Source organism: Poromitra crassiceps, assembly GCF_964638095.1.
Source record: "Poromitra crassiceps genome assembly, chromosome: 2".
Lineage (NCBI taxonomy): Eukaryota > Metazoa > Chordata > Actinopteri > Beryciformes > Melamphaidae > Poromitra > Poromitra crassiceps.
Genome location: NC_139624.1, coordinates 119,031,495 through 119,054,912, shown reverse-complemented (window position 1 = coordinate 119,054,912; position 23,418 = coordinate 119,031,495). Strand labels below are relative to the sequence as shown.

General features: G+C 43.3%; 1 protein-coding gene across 4 annotated transcripts in view; it reads right to left on the bottom strand.

The window, feature by feature from the left end:
* The window catches only part of tgfbr1b (transforming growth factor, beta receptor 1 b), a gene marked incomplete at its 3' end in the record, with an annotated part of 109,404 nt that overhangs the window by 40,964 nt on the left and 45,022 nt on the right, over positions 1-23,418 (bottom strand). For all 4 annotated transcript variants that reach the window (XM_083657981.1, XM_083657980.1, XM_083657982.1 and 1 more), the window contains exons 4-5: positions 8,738-8,905; positions 7,199-7,355 (exon numbers count right to left, since the gene is read on the bottom strand). In XM_083657981.1, the coding sequence (XP_083514107.1) occupies positions 7,199-7,355; positions 8,738-8,905 (325 nt within the window). The remainder of the gene's footprint in view (positions 1-7,198; positions 7,356-8,737; positions 8,906-23,418) is intronic.

Sequence of the window (23,418 nt, the reverse complement as noted above, 5' to 3'; positions counted from 1 at the left end):
TCAACAATGACACCGATGATGTCATAGCATAGAGCTCACCTGTGAGGTCATCGGCAATGTCAGACATAACACTGATGATGTCATAACTCCCTAGAACGTTGTGACATCACCAATGACGTGATGTCATACACCAAAACGCGGGCATATAAGCCAGGTGTCCTGTGACGCTATGCTTGACTAACCTCATCCAAGAGATTCCAGCTTGACTAACCTCATCCAAGAGATTCCAGCTTGATTCACCACATCCGAGAGATCTGCTTGATTCCTCCGAGATACCTTTTCCTCCATAATGTTTACCTTCACCGCGACCAAACCCGGACCCGAACTGAATCCTGGCCATCTTCCAACCGGCCAGGCCCTGGTGCCTGATTGCCTTACACCCAGTCATCCCAGTGGTATTTCAACCGAGTCCCAGGACCGACAAGTCGGTCCCTACCTCCATCTCCGTGATTCTGATCGATCACAGCCCGTGAGCCTTCATCCACGATCCAGCACACTTCACGAGGCAAGCCCAAACGCTTTGCCTCCAGCAAGCCAACAAGCTTCGCTACAGTTGGTGACCCCTGGAGTAGAGAGAATGGGGCTAAAGTGGCCAGGTGTGCCTGGGCTGTCAGTATAAATGCAATGCTATCGGTTGTAGTTTGAGACCCAACCAACTTTGGAATGTTAAGCCAGCCAAAAGCGCAGGATGATTGTTTTGAAGCAGAGGTGACATGCAGATAATCCTGAGAGCTGAAGTGGAGTCTCATCTTAACACATTGAGTGCCACAGCGCTTCAGTAAAATTGTCTGCAGCCTGTGCCAGATTCACTTCCATTCAGTTGAAAACAGCTATAGAATTTTTTCTATTAGGGCTATATTGACAGGGCTGGACTTTAATGAAACATTGAACACTCCTGCTTCTTCCAAAGAAGAAATTTTGTTTCTAGACAGTTCCATTATGAAATGACCGCCTCTGAAAAAAGTGCACTTTCAAGGGTTTTCTGCCGTTTTTTTTTACTTTCCAAGATATAGTCACTTTTATGAATACCTTTTGCACTCTAATTTCGAGCACATTCACTGACTCTGGCTGGTGTTTTCTGATGTGGTGGCGTGGTGTGGTTTCTGTGCAGCCTGCGTGCCCCCCCTTCCCCCCTCTCCACCTCTGAGCTGCCCCCCTTATGTTCTTCAGATAGGGGGGATTTATACACTTTGGGGGGGATTTTTTCAGCCGATACGATATCCGGTAAATATCTGCTTCTCCTGTCCGATAACAGATACGATACCCAATAATAATTTCACATTTTTGTCTTTACTTAACCTATAGTTTATGCACACCTGGGGTATTATAATATGATATGAGTGTTTTAGTAAAGTGTATCACTCAATACAAAAAATAAAGGCTTTAATACAACCAAAAGCCTATGGCTGCTTAGTCTCCAGATAAAACACAATGACAAGACACATCGTAATTATTAGACTCTTATTCAGGGATGCAAAGTCATGGATAGTTAAAAAGGTGACAGATACCAGGGCAGACACAAAATCATTCACTTAGGTGCCCTATTTTGGGATGAAAAAGGTGACTCACTGTTACCTAAAGGTGACTAGTTTGCATCCCTGCTTATTCTCTTATTCTTATTTGCTTCAGGTTATTCTTTTAGTACGGCGATTTTCTCTTTGCAAATGAGGCAGGCGGCATTCCCTTTGAAATCGACTCGTCATCAACGTTTCTTTTGCCTTTTGACAGCAACATGTTCACTTCTCAACAAAAGACAACATCGATTTCACAGATCGATTTTTTTAAATAAAAAAATAATAAATAAAATAAACATAGGCTATAATATTATAGGCTATGTGTGGTAGTTGAAACATAGTTTCAAGTTGACGTTTATTTATGTTTGTAGTTGAAACAAAAACATAAATACTGTAGGCTACATAAATGGAAATGTTTGATCATTAATATCTACTTTTAGAAATGATATAGGCTGAAATCAAATCACTGTGCATAATTGTGAAAGTGTCTTTACCCTTTGTCACCACCTGGTGAGTAAATATTAGAGCTGTCACTTTTTCCCAAAATAAAGTTTGAACAAACTTTAATTGCCCGCAAAAAGTTCGAATACCGTATATTCTAAGTTAATTGGTGAATTAAATTATTATTATTTCTTTTTTGCAGGCCAGGCCAGGCCACCGGGCATCGGCTCGACGCGCCCGATTATGCAGTCCGCGCCTGCCGGTTACATCGTATAAATATATATAATATAATATAAAATATTAAAAGAATATAAAAACCAGACGGATTACCAATTGAAATTTATAAGAAGTTCAAAATTAGATTACAGACACCCCTTTTAGAAATGTTTATTGAATCCTTTGAAAATGGAATCCTGCCACGCTCCTTAAGAGGAGCATTGATCACGTTATTGCCAAAACCGGGTAAACCAAACAACAAATGTGAGAACCTGAGGCCAATTAGTCTTTTAAATGCGGATCTGAAAGTGTTATGTAAAATTTTAGCTAGAAGGATTGAAGGGATAATACCAAAAATAATAGGAAAAGATCAGAACGGTTTTATTCGTGGCAGGCAAGGCTTTCATAATGTCAGAAGAATTCTGAATATTCTCCATTACCACAAGGGGGAGCCAGACACTGCTTTATTGTCATTGGACGCCGAAAAGGCCTTTGACAGGGTAGAATGGCCATATCTTTTTGAAATTCTGAACCGTTTTGGCCTAGGGGATAAATTTTGCAAATGGATAAGATTACTTTATACGGAGCCATATGCTGAAATATTGACCAATGGAACCATCTCAAATACTATCAAGATAAAACGCGGCTGTAGGCAAGGGGATCCGGTGTCTCCATTATTATTTATTTTGGCAATTGAACCACTAGCGCTGGCAGTAAGCATTCATAGGAACATCTCAGGAATAACTATGGGACAACAGGAGCACCGTCTGGCCTTATATGCAGATGATGTCATTATTTTCCTCAAGGATATAAGAAAATCTATCCCGGCCTTGATGGATTTAATTAAAGCATTTGGAAAGATCTCAGGCTATAAGATAAACACAACAAAAACTGCAATTATGCTACTAAACCCGGCGGAAATGAGAAATCCGCCAGAAGAAGCCGTTCAGTTCAAAGTGGTGGAATGTTTCACTTATTTAGGCATTCAAATAGTTCCATCTCTGGGGAAAATTGTAGATGTGAACTATGGACCATTGCTGTCGGATATTTCAAAATCAGTAGATAGGTGGTCTTCGATTCCAATGTCATTAATAGGGAGAATAAATGTCCTCAAGATGAATGTACTTCCCAAGCTGTTGTATTTGTTTCAAAATTTACCATTGCCACCTCCGAGCAATTTGTTCTCTCAACTAAAGAAACTGTTTATCAGATTTTTATGGAATAATAGACGTTCCAGGTTGCGACTGTCGTTACTGTATTTACCCTATGATAGAGGAGGGCTTAAGTGTCCCAACCCACTCTGGTATTACTGGGCAGCTCAGCTGAGAACGATTATGTTTTATTTTACAGAAACAGAGGCTCCCTTATGGAGGGAGATGGAGGGCCATCGGTTGAGTCTACCTCTACCAAGCTACCTATACTCGGCTAAAGTTAAAAAACTTAAGAAAAGTACTGAAAATCCTATAGTTAAAAACATGATTGAGGTGTTGCGGCAAGTCAAACAATTCTTGGGAGAAACAGAGTCTCTTTCACTTTTTAGTCCAATATGGAGGAACGATCTTTTCCCCATAGGGAGGTCTGGGTGGTTTAAAGACTGGGCTGAAAATGGCTTACAAAAAATAGGAGATTTATATAAACCAGATGGTGATCAGATGATGTCATTTGAGGAAGTAATAGATAAATACAACATAAATCGCAAACAATTCTTTGGCTATTTACAAGTGAGAGATTTCATCAGAAAACAGCAAAATCAATCTTTAACTATTCCCACTATGTCTGCAATAGAAGAGGTAATGTTGATGAACTGTTTAGGCAGAGGCATCATTTCTAGGATATATAATCATCTGGTAGGACAGTCTGCAGAGTCTTCCATGGAGAGACTGGAGGCATGGAGAGAGGACTTAGATGATGAAGACATTACTGAAGGGGACTGGGAGGAGGCATGTGATAAAGCACAATCCCAAACGTTTAACTCACGCCTTAAATTGCTGCAGTATAACTGGTTGATGAGAGTCTATGTAACGCCAGAAAAGATCAATAAATACAATGGTGCCATTCCTGATTTATGCTTCAAGTGCCAAAAAGAAAAAGGTACACTTTTCCACTGTCTATGGCAGTGCAACCAAATCAAAACATTTTGGGATGCAGTAAGAAAATGTATTCAAGATATTTTGTCCATACAAATACCTTTAGATCCAAAGCTTTTTATTTTAGGATTATACCCACTTAATTTTAACATCAGAAGGAGACAGAAAAGGTTTCTGGATATAGGTTTACTTTTGGCCAAAAGAGTTATTGCCGTAACTTGGAAACAGGTTGGTAGGCCGGGGATCGGGAGATGGATTTCTGAATTAACAACAACGCTGCCCTTAGAAAAAATCACATATATCATCAGGGGTAAACAGGAATTGTTTGACAGCATTTGGGGCCCTTTTATTTGTTATCTAGAGAGGACAGATGTGGCCGACATGATGGAAGCGCCTGGGACAGGTTGATTGACTGTTTCTGTTTTCATCTGAATTTTGTTTTTTGTTTCTTTATTCCATTTGCTCTCTGTATTCCATTCTAAATACCTGTACATGAGTCAAGATGTAACTGAAAAGTGTAAGCTAAATTAGACAGCCCCCAGAAGAATCATGGTCTGTATGTCGGTGTGTTTTTGTTTTTGTTTTGTAGGTTTGTTTATCTTTCTGTGGTGCTATTGTGGGGAGGGGAGGGAGGTGGGATATGTATGGGATGTTTGTATTGTAACTTGTATAAATGTCTAAATGTGATAAATGAAAAACAATAAATACAATGTTGGAAAAAAAGAATATAAAAAAAAATCCTCAGCTGTCCTCATGGTCCAGTCAGTCAGCTCCTCTCCGCTGCTGTGTTAGCTTGGACACTCACAGTCACAACACTGCCTCACAAACTTGGCTGCATCCAACTCGAGACAACTTTTCAGACCCTCCTGGAGACTTTTCAGACCCTCCTGGAGACAATCTTTCTCAGAAGAGACTAACGCGACAAATCTGGAGACTTTTTCTGACATGGGATTAACATTACCAGCAAGCAGCAGTAAGCAGGCAATTACGATAGCTGGTTAAGTCCCGCTAGCATCAATGCTAAGTTAGAAAACAATGTTGTTGTTGTTTTTGTTGTTTTTTTATAAAAAAATAATTAATAATTCGAACAGGTCAATGACATTCGAACATGCCCCCCCTCCCCCACATTCGAAGTTAAATTCGAATTTCGAATAAAAAGTGACAGCTCTAGTAAATATATGTGTAACTAAAACCATTGACAACCGGTCCGCAACTTTTTTCCCCATGTATCTACCGGTCCTTGGCGCAAAAAAATTTGGCAACCCCTGTGTTACATAACTGGACAGTCATGTAATTCAGGTTACAGCTCAAAAAACATGTTTTAGCATCACTAATCAAATCGATATTGAAATTAATCGAATCAGAATCTAATTGAAATTAATCAATTCGGAACCTTGTGAATCGGAATCGAATCTTGAAATTTGAACCAATACCCAGCTCTAAGCCTAAATGCCTCTGTCAGGGCGGAAGATAACTAATGGAGCCAGAATGGTAACACCAGGATTACTTATCTTCTTGGAAAGTCCATACCTTTTGACAGAACGGAAATGATAGTACGATGGAGAAAGAGCAGGTCTGACACTGAATTTCATCCTTATGCTGCACCTTTGCATCTTCTACAGAGGTGAATTGAGCCAAAATGGCAAGTAGTGGTGTCCTGTCATGGCCTTTTAACACATCGACTGCCAGCCGTTTTTTTCTTGCTGTAGATAGCTTCTGCCAGGGGGGTTTTTGAGGATTCTAGGCTCATTTTACAAGAGCCGAGGTTTCTCTTCTGTTACGACTTTGTGAACACCAATCATCTAAAAAGAACTAATAGAATGTGTGCTTTCTCTGTCTAAAAGAGTTAGTTTATAGAGTTAGTAGTTATGTAAGCATTAGCAGTTGAATACAGCATGGTTTCAGCATCAGAAAAAATATTTAGAGATAAACGGCTTTTTGTGAAATTCGATAGAACAGTCACTTTAACCATTCATTTTTGGCATCAGTAAGACCTAAACAATAGTTTTGAACAGTAATTTCCTCCATAACAGCAGTAAACTTCCCTCTGCTCAACTCCTCCCTCCTGTGGGCGTTCTTTTTGGCTGCAGCGCCATGTCACAAGCACTTTCCTACCTTTGCAAATGCACTTTCTCATACTCTCGACCTCTCAAATAAATTTCTGAATAGAAATTAAATTACTCTAAATTATAGCGAAAAAGAAACAAAAAAGAATGGGTTGAAAATCCCATTCTAAAAGCCTTTTAGAATGGGATTTGTTTCCAATTTGGTGTCGGACTAGGGGGCAGTCCCCGCTTGTCACCAGTTTGCTTTGCTGCTGCTGTGCGGGTGTGAGCCTGTCTGTGCGGCCGCTCTTTGAGGAAGTCTGGTTAGACTCGCTCGCTTCTTGGAGTTTTGGTTGAGGGCTTTGATGAAGCTTTTGCGATTCTGGTCATATTTATGCTGCGTGTTTCAAAGTGTGTCCCACCCGCAATCCACTATGCAAATCTGCAATCCCGCACCGCCAGCAATCAGCGCGAAATGAAAGTGCCTTCGCCAATCCACCTTCATGAGAATGGCTTCAGTCACACTGCTTTTTGCTTGCCTTCCTCTAGTCAGGAAAGCACTGTCACCACTTAGTGGGTCGGTGGAATGGGTTGTACACGTTGTACACGTCCAATACCTATATAAGAGATGTAAAAGGGTTCGATGCACATCCCACCGTCAAAAAAAAAAAATCGATTTTTTTTTTGACGAGTCAACTCGTCGCTGGCAGTGAACAGCTGGATTGTGTTTGACGACTACACTCGTCGCTGGCAATCAAGGTGTTAAGAGCTGGGATCACAAATTAATTTATGTGATGAGAACTGTTCAGTTGGTTTCGTTCTATTCCCATGTAGCATTTACCACCTGAAAGCTGAGGCAAACAGCAAGATGGCGTCCGAGGGGGCAGGCGCTTACCTTTTGGTTCCCACTCTGTGGTTGGGGGCAATGTCGATGGTGTCGGTAGCCGAGTCATGGCGGACGGCCAGGCCCAGGTCAGCGATGCAGCAGGTCCCGTTCTTCTTTACCAGAATGTTCTTAGACTTCAGGTCTCTGTGGGCAATGGCTGGCTTACCTGGAGGAATACAATGACAATTACAACTAATAGACGGTATTCTAGGAAGGAAAAAGAGTACATGATACCAAAGACGTATTAGCCTCACTATTCCATAAAGGCATATTATTAACATGGGGGTGTGGGGGGGTATGGGTGACGGACAAATCATATGTTCTCCAATAAAACTGTCAATAGCATAATTTATCAATATTATCAGACCATTTGCCTTTGTTAATGTCACATTGTTATGGTTGCTGACTAAAATGTTGCCATTGTTGTTTTTGCTTTGGCAATAAATACGACTTCATTCTATAAAAGCAGCTTTGAACTGGAAACACTTCCAAACTGACAGACAAAAAGGAAAACGAAGGGTTTTGTGGTTTCTCGTGCAACCAGATGGTGATAAGCTGAACTTACTGTCAACCACAACACACATACTGTCGCTCTCTCTCTCACTCTCACGTACATAAGGAGAAAATAGCAATTTTCATCTCATAAATCCCAAACAAGCTCACACCACAAGTTTAGAACATGACAAGATATGATTAGGATTATCATGCCCGACGGAGCTGCTGTACGCAACAATTCACGTGACCATGGAGAGGCGATGTTTGTTTGCAAACAAGGAGGTGGAACAGCTACTTTTGTGTGTGCAGTAGTCTGCAGTTGCAGTAGTTTGCCACAGACAAGTGAAAGGCCAGATGAGTTGAGAGACACACAGGCAGCGCCCGCTGGAGAGACAGACGGGCAGGGCATGCTGTCTGTTCTGGAGGACCAGAGGTGAGAATTTATGTTGCGTTACACAACTCACTTCTCCTGTCAGGTAGTTTGGTAATCCAGTTCGTAAACTTTCACACAGTGTACATTTTCCCCTCTCTTGACAGCGGGGTGAATCTCTCTCTCGCACCGGTGGTACGGTAAAAGTTGTGACCGTGGACATGGGTGGCCCGGAAAGGGAAATCAAATCATATGGGCTGCATAGTTTGGGGTAAAACTGGCCAGTATCCGCCATCAGAGACATTTATTTGGTTCAGCATCCGTGAATATGACTTTTCATTTACAAAAATGAATTTTTTCTCTGCTTTTTGGGGACAGACGGAGATTTTCGGTGAACACTACCTACATTCAAATGCCGATAACTAAAGAAAGGATGAAGGTAGAATAAAAATAAATAAATCTGTGAAAGTAGAGGCTTTCTTCGTTCTTTTGGGCTATTCAATTTAGATAGTCAGAGAAGAAAATATTCTGTTGGTCTTGGAAGATTAGTGAAAATGATCAAAAACCCTGGCGGTGGCTGGCGACTTTTCCTTTGAAAATCTGGCGAGGAATGAGTGAGGTGATATGTTTGTGAATGGAGGCTGACTGTCGTTATTATGGTGTGATGAGTGAGAGTGTTTCACCTTGTGTGCCCACTATCTCCATGTGGAGGTGAGCCAGGCCGCTGGCGGTGGACAGGGACAGTTTGATCATGCCCTCCACAGTGACGGTGTAGCGGTTCAGGTAGTCAAACAGAGAGCCATGCTCATGGTAATCTGACACCAACCACAGCTGAGTCCATGTCCCATTATCTAGACAGAGAGGGGATACAAGAGGTACAGGTTTAAGACAATGCTGGTACTGTACTTACTCTAACCCTGCCTTAAGGAGCTGCTAACACACTTTAAAAGAATTTCATGAGTCTGGCTTTCAATGCAGAGTTTTAGTGAGTGTCCCATGATGGTCTAACTCTAAATGTTGTTTTAGAGGCTTCTCCACCCTGACAGGACTATGATCTCATAATCACCAGGTATTAAAATGTGATTAGAAATTTTGCACGTCCATTTTTCGGGCGGAGACTCTGGAGACGATGCACCATGGGCGCACTTTTTGCCAGGCAGCTGGCTGCCGGCCTACATCTGGCTATGTCTGAAGGAAGCTGCCTGACTGACAAGCATGAGCTCAAGTGATGTCAAGGAATGAAGCTGACTGACTGACAACCCTCAAAATGCTCGAGTGACATCACTGATGACATCACAATTGCTCAGAAGGCTGACTGATTCACAACCCTGAGGACAAATGACGTCATCAGTGGCCAGCAGCCAGCTGCCTGTGCCAGGCAGACAGATGCCGGATGACATCATCAGTAAAAAAAAAGAAAAAAAAGTTGCCTGGCATAATAGCAATTCATGCTCGTTTAGATGTGACCAAACTCATGCCAAATCAGCGAGCTCAACCATAGTTTCTCTGGCTCAAGCTGATTTCTTGTGTTGTCAACATCACAGGTTCAAGCTTGATTGGCTGGGCTGTGAGCAAGAGTCGTCCAATTTATAACCTCATTATGGAAGGATTTATGACATCACAATTCCATGCTATGACATCACTGATGATGTCACACTGATGATAGCCTCAGCCAGGAAGGTTTTAAGACATGACTGATGACATAATTGCTCACCACAATTCAATCTGGCCCACGACAATTGTGACGAGTGATATCAGTGGGTATGACATCATGTGGGTATGACATCATCAGTCAGTGGCATTTGCATGCTCAGATGGATTGCTGGGAGCGGATGGCTCTCTCAAGAGAGGATGGCTCTCTCAAGAGAGGATCCGCTGGAGGAGATGGAGTCCGAGCCGTCGAGCAGCGAGGGAGGTCGGCGTGCTGTCATGAGGGCCGAGAGATCCGGGAACATGGAGGTCGAATAGAAGAGCGAGGCGGCCGGAGGAAGGAACATTGAGGGGGGGGCGGACCCCCGAGTCTGGAATTTGTGTAATATGTGCCGCAAGAAATCCAGTCTGCCGGAAAGCCATTAGATGGTGTGTCAAACTCAATTTCACCCCGGACCACATCAGCATTATGGTTGCCCTCAAAGGGCCAGATACGTAAATGTATCTAGCCTACGTGTTATAATATTTCATAATTGCCTGTGATTCGGTGATTTTTGTTTTTCAGTAATAACTTAATAACTAGCTCTCAAAGCAGAATTATAGGGAAAACAATGGCAAACAGACAACTAGTAGTCTACAACTATTATTCCATTTAACTCATTGAGTGCCAAGGACGAGTATGTTCGTCAATTCAGATACTAACGTAGAGTGCCAAGGACGAGTATGTTCGTCAATTGCGTTTTTTGACGGTGGGACGTGGATCAAAGCCTCCTGCATCTCCTGTACAAATATTTTAGCTATTGAAGGTGTATAACCTATTTTACGGACTCATTAGGTGGCGACAGTGCTCTCCAGATTAGAGAAAGGTCCGGAAAACAGCAGGAAAAAGCCCCGTGATGAAAGAGAAACCGCTCATGCTGCAGCCAGAGCCATATACTGTAGATTGCTCTGTCTGCAGCTGACGTTGGCTACGAACAGCAGTCAATCCGCGCCCACAACTGAGCCTCTCTGCCTCTGTCTGTCTGTCTGCATAGTTTCTCCACACGATTAGCCGCCAGAAAGTAGAGGTCGACCGATATGTGTTTTTCAATGGCCGATGCCGATGCCGATATCTGGAGAGCAGGGCGGCCGATTGCCGATATATAAGGCCGATTTTTTTTTTTTTTTGCATTTGATAACATATAAATATAATAAGGAATGAGACAAAATTGCCGAACTTAAATTAACATTTATTTAACACTAATGTATTCACTTTCCTTAAACACAGAAACTTGAAAATAAAAAATGTTTCGTTTCTCTTTTCTGTCTGCACTCTATTAAAAATAAAATAAAATTCACAAGTAATAAACTTGTTTTAGTGCAACATTAGCAGCAGAACACAATCTCCTTGTTTCTAAGAGAACAAAAATAAATATTTCCATAAATAAAATAAATGTTGGTAGTGCACACTGCATACAGTAACAGCATATCTTCTTTGATTTTAGTCCCAGAGAGCATTAACATTTCTTTAACACTATTCAGCATTCGCTTGACTTGAACACAAACACTTGACTTGAACATAAAACATATTTGAAAAAAAAAAGTGCATGGTCTCTGCTCTTTTTAATGCACATATTAGCAGCATCTCTTTTTAAGTACCGGTTAAGAGCAGCAAGTTAACTGGTAAATGTAAACAACGTTTCTATTTGAAAGAATAAAATGGAAAAGTGCATTGTATCTGCTCTCTGCACTCTTACTAGTGCACACACTACTAGCAGCATATCTTGTCTTAAGTCCCAGTTAAGAGCAGGAAGTTGTAATGCAGTAAACAAACATGAACAAAGTTTCTCCAGTTTCTACTTTCTCCAGTTTGCCTGTTTGTTTTCATATAGTGAGTGACTAGTCATTATATGCAAGTCCAAGTCATGTCTCAAGTCTTTGAGTCAAGTCTCTGTGTGTGACTTAAGTGCGACTCAAGTCCAAGTCCCCATCTGTTCTCTCAGGATCTGTGTTTAGTCATCAGTAGTTCCAGTTTAGCAGCTGCAAGTTGTAATGTAGGAAACAAAGTCTCTCTGCATTTTCTCCAGTGAGGCTGCACCTCTTCTTCTGATAAATGTTCCCAATCTCACTGAATACTCTCTCGCTGGGAACAGAGGAGGGTGGAGGACAGAGAAATGTTCTTGCCAGTGGTGCCAGGAGGCTGAGGCGGTTTTGGTTCTGTTTCCACCATTCCAGTGGCAGGCCAGTCTTTCTGTCAATCACGGGCTCCCGGAGGTAACGGTTCAGCTCGGCAAAGAGGTCCTCACTCTCTCCCTCAGCAGGAGCTTCGGATGCAATGTGAGCCCCAAGCATGCTTGCATACATTTGGTCAACAAGACCAGCAGGTTCCTTTTCCTCCACCCGTACTCGTTTAGGATCCGGTCCTTGGTCTTGTTCTTGGGAGGCAATGGTGTGTTCCTCTTGTAGCCATTGTTTTGCCTTGTTCAGTGTGTCCTGTGCTGCAAAGACATGGCCCTTGTACCGAGGATCCAGCAGTGTTGCCAGCACCAAACATTTGGTCTCCTCAATCTTGGAAAATCTTCTCTCCATGCTCTGCAACATTGTCTCCCGGAGTGTTCCGATTCCCCTATTAGTGGGACCCTCTGCCTGAAGCAGCATCTTCAGCACTGCAATGCTTGGGATGATGCAGGAGACAGACGCCTCTGCCTGGCTCATCTCACGAGTCACTTCTTCGATAGGGCTCAGTGTCTCGATCAGATTTGCGACGATAGCCCATTGATCAGCGCTGAGACATGTAAACTTCCCATGTTCTCCTGCATACACATTCAGGGCACGCTTCTGCTCCAGCATCCTCTGCAACATGTGCAGAGTGGAGTTCCAGCGGGTGGGAACAGCTTGAAGGATCGTATGCAGGGGGAGGAGAAGTTGCTTTTGAATCGCTGACAGACGCTGTTTTGCCAGCACAGAGTGGTTGAAGTGTGTTGCACAGGCCTTCAACTTGCTGATAATGTCCCCCACTGCTCTCTGACTGTTGAGGCCCTCGTTTACCACAAGCTGTAATGTGTGTGCACTGCAGCTGAGGTCCGGTACATCTGCCACTCTCATGCCTTTGACCATGTTGGCACCACTATCTCTGAGCACAAGCAGCACTCTTTCTGGGTCGATATCCCACTCCTCCAGCATTTTGAGAAACATCTCGCTGATGTAGTCTCCAGTATGAGAGCCAGACATGGCCTTGACATTTAAGACAACCTGTTTCCTTTCCCAGTCTTTGTCTATAAAATGACACGTTAGGCTCATTAATGCTTCGGTTTCTCCAGACCAACAGTCTGTTGTGAAGGACAAATGGAAGCCAGCATTATTTGGTCCAATCATTGTTTTGATTTTTTTCACAACCTTTGTGACCGCAACGTCAAGCTGGGTTGTGCGGTAGTGCTTCTCTGTTTTAAGCTTATATCTTGGTTGTGCTACAGCCAACAGCCGCTTAAAGCCTGGATCTGAAACAACCGTAAAGGGCTGGTTGTCTGTGGCAATCATTTCTATTATCAAAGTGTCAATTTTTTTTGACCTGGGATCCGAGTCTTGCCATTTTTGTTGAGCATCAAACATTTGTAGAACAGTAGGTTGACGGGAGTCAGCTGATCTAGCTGCTGCTGCTGCTGCTGCTGCATCATCTTTTTTCTTCTGTGCCTCTCTATAAGCAGGGGGGTGGTGAATCTTCAAGTGATTCCACAAGTTTGTGGTGTTTTTCTTTTTCCCTGTTTCAGCTCCCATGCTCACTGGCCCATCGCAGAGGTTGCACTTGGCCTTCCCTGGTGTTGGTTCAGTGAAGAACTCCCATAAGGGACTTGATTTCTGTCCAGCCATCTAATTAGAAAAAAAGAAAAATGCAAGGTCATTATTTGGGTAAAGAAAAAAAACAACATGTAGCCTATAATTCCATTATCCATTCATGCACATTGACAATCTATAATATAAAATTATACATCTAATATAAGCCAGTAACATGTTTCTGTTTTTGTTTTTTATTCATGGAAAATACATTGGGTTATGCAGTAGATTTCAGTAGTGACTGGTAGGCTATAGTGAGAGCAGTCTGTCAGAGATCTCATTCAACTGCATTATTCTATAGAATAACCATAATAATGACAATAATGATGTAACGCTAGCTGTTTATATTTGCTTTAATTTTATGGGCGAAATGTGTTTACAGAAGATGGTGACTGAGGAAACGTTAGGCTATCAGAGTTATAGGGCTCAAAACTGTCGCAAAACATGTTTTTGTATGTTTACTTTTGGGGCTGGGATAACGTAATTCATTGTGGGTAGTCGGCTACTAACTGTGGCTAATGTCAGCGGCTAGCTAAGCTAGCTATGTTACATGGCAGTAAAACGCCACCAAATTGATTTAACTTTTAACCATTTCGAGTAACACACATTTCGAGTTTCCATACGGACCTCCAGCGTTGGTTAGTTGTTTATAACGTGACTATATTTATAACTTTTATAACGTACTCCAGTTTCCGGTTTATAATTCGGGTCTGCAGCCAGAGTATAACATAGGAAATGGCAAGCGGCAACAATGAGTCACGTTAAACCGGACCTTGTATCCACGATTCTTTTTTACGGTGGGGCATTCAAAAATAAGGTGGATAGGAGGAACGCTACGCTATAATAAAGGATTGAAGTTCATGAAACAGTAAACACTGTACACATACGCGAGCGCACACGCACATACGTGGAGCTATTTAGCCTACTACGGTATGCTAGCTAGGAAGCTAACGTTAGCTAGATACGTTCCTTCAGCAAAACAATGTTGACACGTTGATGTGGTAGTAGCGTTAACGCTAGCTTTCGGACTCATGTTAGTAACCCCTTGTTGAATCCCTAGCCCACATTAGCAATGCAACCTGATGTAAATAACGTTAAAATGACTCGTCGCTTGAGACAAAGGGAGAAATTGAACTGGCTTGCGTCTATGTTTCACAGTTTCCAACCACATGCATCCCCACGCAAACAACGTTATAGGCAGGACAAACCCCCCGCTCTAACGTTAAGACAGTAAACGTGTAAGAGTGAGTGAGAGTATATGTTGAGCATTGAAATCTAGGACTGTGAATCTTACCGTGCTTTTCTTTCTTCAACATTTAACAAGCGTGCTTGTAGCACTGACTGAGTGAGGTCCACAACTTTTGAAGTGACACCGACCGGCGACCGCAGCCAGCTCTGTTGTTCTGCTTGGAGACGAAAGGGGAGGGGTGACATACCCCCACACTCAAGGCTGCAGGAGTGCAGGATCAGTTTCCCCAAGCACTGTGCTTTTCTGTGCGGAGTTAATGTTATCCAGATAGGAACCCCGCACTAAATAATAATGATAATGATAATAATAATGATAATAATAATAATAATAATAATAAAAAAATAAAAATAATCGGCCTCGTTAATCGGCCTCGTGAGCCAGGCAGAGGCCGATGCCGATTAATTAAAAATGCCAATAATCGGCCCCAATTAATCGGCCGGCCGATTAATCGGTCGACCTCTACCAGAAAGGCAGCACCCGACGCCGAAGGGCCAACCCTTTCCCTGCAGTCCGGTTTGGCATTTCCGTGTCGCGCTGGGAGCCGGCGCACAAAAACGGAGCGCTCCGAAAATAGACTGGGTGCGTGTTAGGCTGTGTGTTAGTGTGGGGAGGAGTTTGCAGCTGAGGGGGGGAGAGGGGGTGGGGCACGCAGGGCACCACACAACTACACCACATCACTACATCAGAAAATATTAGCTTCAGACTCAGTGAATGTGCTTGAAATGCTTCATTTCACAAAAGGCGGAATAACTCCGCTTCTAATTTGAAACGTGTCTTTTTGCTCAAAACAACCTATCTTCTCCGGCTCATAACTAAAGAACAGAAAATGGTATCAATAAACTTTTTTTTGCAGATGATAGAAGAGAGTCTCATCGTTCTTTGTGCGTGTTCGGTGTTTACATAGTAATATCACACAATACTGTGGGCCTCGAGAAATCACTGAAAACGCTCTGAAACTCTGGCACTGGGAGCGTCCGTTCTCCAAAAGTGGCTGGCACTCAATGAGTTAACAATAGCTTTTTTAAGCCATATTGCGAAGAATTGTATTGCGCAAATTGTATTCTTTGCAAGCTCTCGCGGGCCACATAAAATGGGCACATGCACATGACACGTGCATTAGAAGAAGAACAAGAACAAGAACTGCGGAGTGGGCGAAAACGAAGGATCTGAGTCTATCTTCAGTATCTTGGAGTAGGGAAGATGGACAGAATGTAGGGAAACAGTAGTTGGATAAATCCAGAAGGAGGTGGTAATGCAACATAAAGGATGCCAATTGCCATAAAAGGAAAAAGAAGATGGATTGTTCATCATCATTGGGTATGACATCAGTCAGTGCATGCTCAGTTGATTGATTGTGTTCGTGTGGGTAGAGGGACAAACCCGTCTTTATTTGTCACACAACAACACAACACGCGGCCACACATACACTCTCATGCTGACGGTGGCCGGTGAATTATAGTCTGCATTTATTCCATCCAGGCTTGTCCTTCCTCCAGGAGGGCAGGCCAGGAGCAGTGGGCAGCTTTCTTTTTTTTGGGTGCGACCAAACTCATGCGCTTAGCGTTCACACGTCCCTTCTGTGATCTTCCACATGTGCGGCTCCTCCGCTCTAGTGCTTCTCTGCACTGGGTGCGCTTGTTTAATCTCGCCGGGGCGTCCCCCGCGCATGAGAAGTCAGTCATTTTTGTTGTGAAAACTTTTAAGACAAAGAAGAAACTTCACGTTCTTTCCTGTTTTCAACCCAAAGTGAGTACAAGTCTTCAACTGTGAATTTAACTCGCCTGTTTCCAAAGTGAAAGTTGAAGTTGATACAGCACTAGCAATATTGAACGGCGCAAAACAAATAGGCTAACGTTAACGTTACAGATCCTGACCAACAACCTGTGTGTGTGTGTGTGTTGAATTTAACTAGCTGGCAGAAAACTGACAGAATTACTGGCGGATATAACGTTAGATTCGCGTGGGCTTTTGAACCTAATATAGTGGGGCTCAAAAAATGCACTTTCAATGTAAAATAGGTCGCTTCCGGAAAGAAGCGCCAAAATTTGCACAAATACTCCTTGTGGATTGTTATTTTGATAAAAGTAACTGGCCACGCAGAAATCTCGATCTTTCCAAGATGGCCGCCATTTCCCGCCCCAAAAACACTATTTTGGGGGCAACTTTGGGTAGAATTGTCCAATACGAATTATCTTGTTATCAAACCATACATTTATGACCACAGAGAAGCCAGATTTGTTCCATGTAAATTTCAAAATGGCTGCCATTTCAAAGATGGCTGCCATTTCAGCTATTTTTACCATAGGATTTCACTGTCCAGGGCGATTTTGATGATTCTGGTGTCAAATGACAGGTTTTTAACTATGGGAATTTAAAAATTATACATCAGAAATCATTTGTATATCTCCTTTTGCCATTTATTCTGCATATATTTTCAAAGTAATGTGAAAATATGCATAAACAACAGTATTTTAGCTGGGCTACTTGGAGCGGAGCACCAGCAACATGAGCAACTCAGGGGTCAGCCTGCCTAGCAGCTGTAGTGTCATGGACTACTCCAGCGCCAGCCTGCACCACCTGCAGGACACTCAGGAGATGACCCCCCCCCCCCTCATTGATTTCCTGTCCCCACCTTGACTCTCATTCTTTCAAAGCTATTTATTGTTTTAGCAAAAATGTATGTAATTACTTTACAGCAAGGTGTCCATTTATAAAAGTGGTAATTATTAGATCAAATGTACTTTATTAATTAACTCATTGAGTGCCAATGACGACAATCGTCGTCAATTCAAATACTAACGTAGAGTGCCAATGACGACGATTGTCGTCAATTGCGTTTTTTGACAGTGGGACGTGGATCAAAGCCAGATCCATCTCCTGTGAAAGTATGGTGGATGTTGAATGTGTAAAAGCTATTTTACCAACCCATTAGGTGGCGACAGTGCTCTCCAGATTAGAGAAAGGCGAGGAAAAAAGAGAGAAGAAGTCATGGGGAAACGGAAATCGCATCGGTATGCATCGATATGCATGAAGCATAACGTTAGCTGTGCCTGCAGCAGCCAATCTGCTGCCACAATTAAGCCCCTCCGTGTCCGCTGCGATAGCCCATCCGCATGATTAGTTGTGGAGTTGTTATTATTCTCAACTGGAAGCGATGGGAGCCGGTGAAAAATACACGCGGAACGCTGTAAAAAAGCTGGATGTAGCGCAAACTCAGCAGAGAGCCACCAGAGCCACCAGAGACACACCCACGGAGGAGGGGTTTGCAGTTGAGGGGGGGGGGGGGGGCACGCAGGGCAGCATACAACACCGACCCAGACAGACCCAGACAGCAGGACAGGATTAGCAAACACAAGCTAGAATATCTGATGCCCACCAGCAGTAAATCAAGACCAGCAAGAAGCTGCAACCAGCAGCACACGCAGGGGCCAGCGCTGCTGGTTGCAGCTAAAAAATATTATTTTGCCAAACAAAATTCCTTTGTTTTCACTGTTTTATTGAAGGAAATTATTTTTGAGGTGTCACATCAGAAAATATTAGCTTCAGAGTCAGTCATGTGCTTCAAATGCTTCATTTCACAAAAGGCTAATTATCTCAGCTTCTAATTTGAAACGTCTCTTTTTGGTGAAATCAACCTATCTTCTCCGGCTCATAACTAAAGAACGGAAAATGATATCAATAAACTTTTTTTTTGCTGATGATAGAAGAGAGTCTCATCGTTCTTTGGGCGTGTTCGGTGTTTACATAGTAATATCACACAATATTCTGTGGACCTCGAGAAATCACTGAAAACGCTCTGAAACTCTGGCACTGGGAGCGTCCGTTCTCCAAAAGTGGCTGGCACTCAATGAGTTAATAGATTAATGTATTTATTCATTTATTTATTTATTTATAGCTTATGCATATTCAATTGTAACCAAATAATCGCTCCCTGTGAAAATAAAATGTCAATTTCCTATACATTTCTAATAAAAGTTGTGCTAAAATACTGTTGTTTATGCATATTTTCACATTACTTTGAAAAGATATGCAGAGTAAATGGTAAAAGGAGATATACAAATGATTTCTGATGTATAATTTTTAAATTTCCATAGTTAAAAACTTGTCATTTGACACCAGAATCATCAAAATCGCCCTGCACAGTGAAATTCTATGGTAAAAATTGCTGAAATGGCAGCCATCTTTAAAATGGCAGCCATTTTGAAATTTTCATGGAAGAAATCTGGCTTCTCTGTGGTCATAAATGTATGGTTTGATAACAAGATCATTCATATTGGAAAATTCTACCCAAAGTTGCCCCCAAAATAGTGTTTTCAGGCTGGAAATGGCGGCCATCTTGGAAAAAAATAAAATTTCTGCGTGGCCAGTTACTTTTATCAAAATAACAGTCCACAAGGAGTATTTGTGCCAATTTTGGCGCTTCTTTCCGGAAGCGACCTATAGGTGCTGTTTTGAGCCCCACTAATAAGAGAGTTGAGGAGACTGGAGACAGTTGAGAGAGAAATACAGCAGCAGCAGCAGCAGCAGCAGCAGCTACTGCTAGCTGTTACAGCAGTAGCTGCTACTGCTCGAGTCGCCTGGCTCTGTGCAGTAGTAGCCTGCCTGTCGGTCTCATGAAGAGCTCAGCTGTCCTGCTTTTAACGTGCATTGCAGCGGCGGTTGGTATAAATGATGATGCCATCGTAAATCACGATGTTTGACTGTGAAACAATCACGATGGGTATTTCGGGTATATCGCACAACCCTAGTCCTTACCGAGAATGACGTGCCTGTTGAATGCCGACCAATTAAATATTCTTGCTGCAAAATCGGCCTCTTAACAACACTGGAATAAAGATCGACTATAGAGGCTATAAAGAATAGAATAAATTGATTATTTAAACAATTATTTTATGACGTCCTTTGTTTAGTAGTGGCTGGTAAATATTTGACATGGCCGGAATTCTGGAACATTACCGGCTACATTGGCCGTCTGAAAAAATGCCTAGCGGAATCCCTAATGTATATGTGACAAAAATGCGATATATTATGTTGGCCGGTAAAAAATATGCCTGGCGGGTGGATTTTTTCCATCTACCCATCCCCTGGCCGGTGAGTCAAAAAGTTACTTTCGGGCCCTGCTCCCGCCCATCCCTAGGCATGACATCATCAGTAGGGCTGGGACGGATCACGGATAATCCGTGACCCGTACGGATCAGCCCCCACGGTTCGGCACACGGTTCGGAACGTCTTGGTCCGCGGACCCCCCCCTTCGTTTCATTTAACGTTTAACGTTAGTGTATGAGAACGCCTGCAGCGCAGCCAGACACAGACAGGCATCATCATGGCAAGCACAAGTGAGCTTCCTCATCCCTTCGCTGTAAAGTCTCTCTGAAGGCTGTGGCTAGTGGCTACTAAAGACAGCAAACTTATTTCAACACCTCTGAAAAAGCACAGGAATGCGAGCAGCATGTTGCGCGCTGCACAAGATAGCACGAGCCACAACATGCACACACACACACACACACACACACGTTTCACGAACACATTATCACCGGACGGTGAAATGTTGCCTTGGACGCATAACAACAAAACAACACGTGGGGCCACCGAGTAGCATCAACGTTATGTTTCCAGACTCACCCGGTCTGGTCTGTAGCCTACCCGTGTCATGTGACTACGTTAGCTAGCAACAGCCAGAAAGTTAGGCGCAGTGCCACCTAAAACAGGAAGTTGGGTTGTTTTGCCTTCAGAGTAAAAGCATAAATTGTGTCATGAGAAAAAAATATTTTTTGAGCTGTGCAGGGCAACAAATGGTTAGAGAAGTATAATAGTATTAAAAATTCAAATCGAAAATCTAATTTTGAGAGAAAAAATCTGATATAGCCTATTTATATATTTTTTGCTGATCCGAAAAATCCGTGATCCGTGGCTAAAAATCCGTCACGCGATCCGATCCGTGGGTTTTCTGATCCGTCCCAGCCCTAATCATCAGTCACCACTGGCCCACTCAACGATTGTGGGGCATGACATCATCAGAGGGTATGCCATCATCAGTCACCACTGGCCACCACTCGAATGTTGCCGATGGCACCATCACTCTGGCCACCACTCAGCGATTGTGGGGCATGACATCATCAGTGGGTATGACGTCACTCGATGCTTGTGGGGCATGACATCATCAGTGGGTATGACATCATCAGTCAGTGGCGTTTCCATGCTGAGTTGATGGATTGTGTTCGTTTTATATACAGGGTTGTGTTCATATGGGAGGTCGCCGCGGAACGTCGCCCTATTATATTACTAAGATGTGCATCTGAATATGCTAGAGTTGATGACTAAGAAGATCACCTTGCATTTTACTATGCTATTTATATACATCACAGAAGGCAGCTTACCTGTTTTCTATTGTGCTAGACCCTCAGTGATGACATTTCTACCGACAGTGATCATGTTTCTACCACCAGTAATGGTGTTTCTACATCCAGTGGTGAGGTTTCTATCTCCAGTCATGATGTTTCTAACCCCAGTGTTGACGTTTCTACCATCGATGATGAGGTTTCTACCTCCAGTGATGATGTTTCTACCGCCAGTGATGAGGTTTCTACCTCCAGTGATGATGTTTCTACCGCCAGTGATGAGGTTTCTACCTCCAGTGATGATGACCCCAGTGATGTTTCTAACCCCAGTGATGAGGTTTCTACCACCGGTGAGATTTCTACCTCCATTGATGATGTTTCTACCCCCAATGATGAGGTTTCTACTGACATTGATGAGGTTTCAACCTCCAGTGATGAGGTTTCTACCTCCAGTGATGAGGATTCTACCTCCAGTGATGATCTTTCTACCCCCAATGGTGAGGGTTCTACCTCCAGTGATGATGTTTCTACCTCCAGTGATGAGGTTTCTACCCCCCAATGATGAGGATTCTACCCCCAGTGATGACGTTTCTACCCCGAGTGATGACGTTTCTACCCTGAGTAATGACATTTCTACCTCCAGTGAGGAGATTTCTACACCCAGTGATGTTTCTACCCCAATGACGTTTCTACATCCTGTGATGACGCGTCTACCCCCCAGTGATGACGTTTTTAACCGCAATGATGTTTCTACCTCCAGTGATGACATTTCTACCCCCAGTGATGACGTTTCTACACCCAGTGATGTTTCCACCCCCAGTAATGACGTTTCTACCTCCAGTGGTGATGGTTTTATCCCCAGTGATGACGGCTTGTGATGACCTCCAATGATGCTGTTCCTACCTCCAAGTGATGACATCTCTGAATCCAGTGATGACGCTTCTATGTGATGTGTGTGCAGATACTTACACCTGGCAAATTCTGATATTTTTGGTTTAAAAATTTACAACATCCAATGTTATATCGCAACTAGAAATAACCACGTCGCGGTTGTATGCCTCTGCCAACAACTCAAGTTGCAGTCTACATCGATGTCTGTCCAGACTCATACAAGCACAAATACCTCGACGACCAGTGGTGGGGCCATTCAGCCTGACCCTTAGGCAATGTTTGCAGGTACCTCAACAACACGGCTAATCGTTTTTAACATAGAAAATGGTCTTACCCAAAACCTAACCCTAAAGGACGCACATCCCACCAGCCACTCCCCAACCCTCCGCTCAAATCCTGACTCTCTACGACCTTCCTATCCCTAGCTACGGCCCGTTTTCCCCAGCCCCCTTCCTTGACCCCCCCCAAACACCCACATCCTGCTAGCCACTCCCCCTACCACCCACCCCTCGTACCCTCTCTAGGACTTACCTATCCCTAGCTATCCCTGCCAGTGTGCCAGCAGCCTGTGTGTGTGTGTGTGTGTGTTTTTGGCCACTTTTACCTCAGCATTTTACGTAGACCAATCACAGTTCACACTGCTATGGCATCATTTTACATAGACCAATCACAGCTCATGCTGGTCTGACATCATCTTACATAGACCAATCAAAGCTCACGCTGCTGACATCACTGAGGAGGTCATGCACCGCAATCGTCGAGTGGTGGCCAGAGCGATGACGTCATCGTCATTATCGTCGAGTGGTGGCCAGTGGTCACTGATGTCATACCAACTGATGTCATAGCCCACAATCGTCAAGTGGTGGCCACAGTGATTACATCATAGTCATCGAGTGCCAGTGGTGACTGATGTCCAGTGTTGGGGGTAACGGCCGGGACACACATCTTGCGTGTGCTGTGCGTGTGGCGTCTGCGTGGCGTTTTCATTTCGGCGCCCATGTTAACAGGTTACAGCAGCCACACCACCGGCATCAGACGCGCGTCTCAAGCACGTGTCTTGCGAGCGTGAGACGCGCGTCATCTAGAGAATACAAGCAAAGCCTATTTTTTCCTTTTACCGCGCGCGTGTCTCTAGCGTGTCTCTACACAAATAGACACAAAAAGACATTAAAATTATATTTTACAGGGGCAGCCACAGCCAATCAAGGCTGGTTTTGATTTGAGAGGAGAGGATGAGCTGAGCTCACAGCTGCAGTTCTCCTGCCCTCTGAAAACCACATAGGCTACAACGTGGCTTCTTTCCTCCTAATTCATTGCTTGCGTTACATAAGTTCTTCAATTTTCAGCAGGATCGGGTTTGAATCTGCAGGATTATGGAGAAAACAACGTGCTTTCATTCACTCGATTGCGCAACACAACAGCTGAC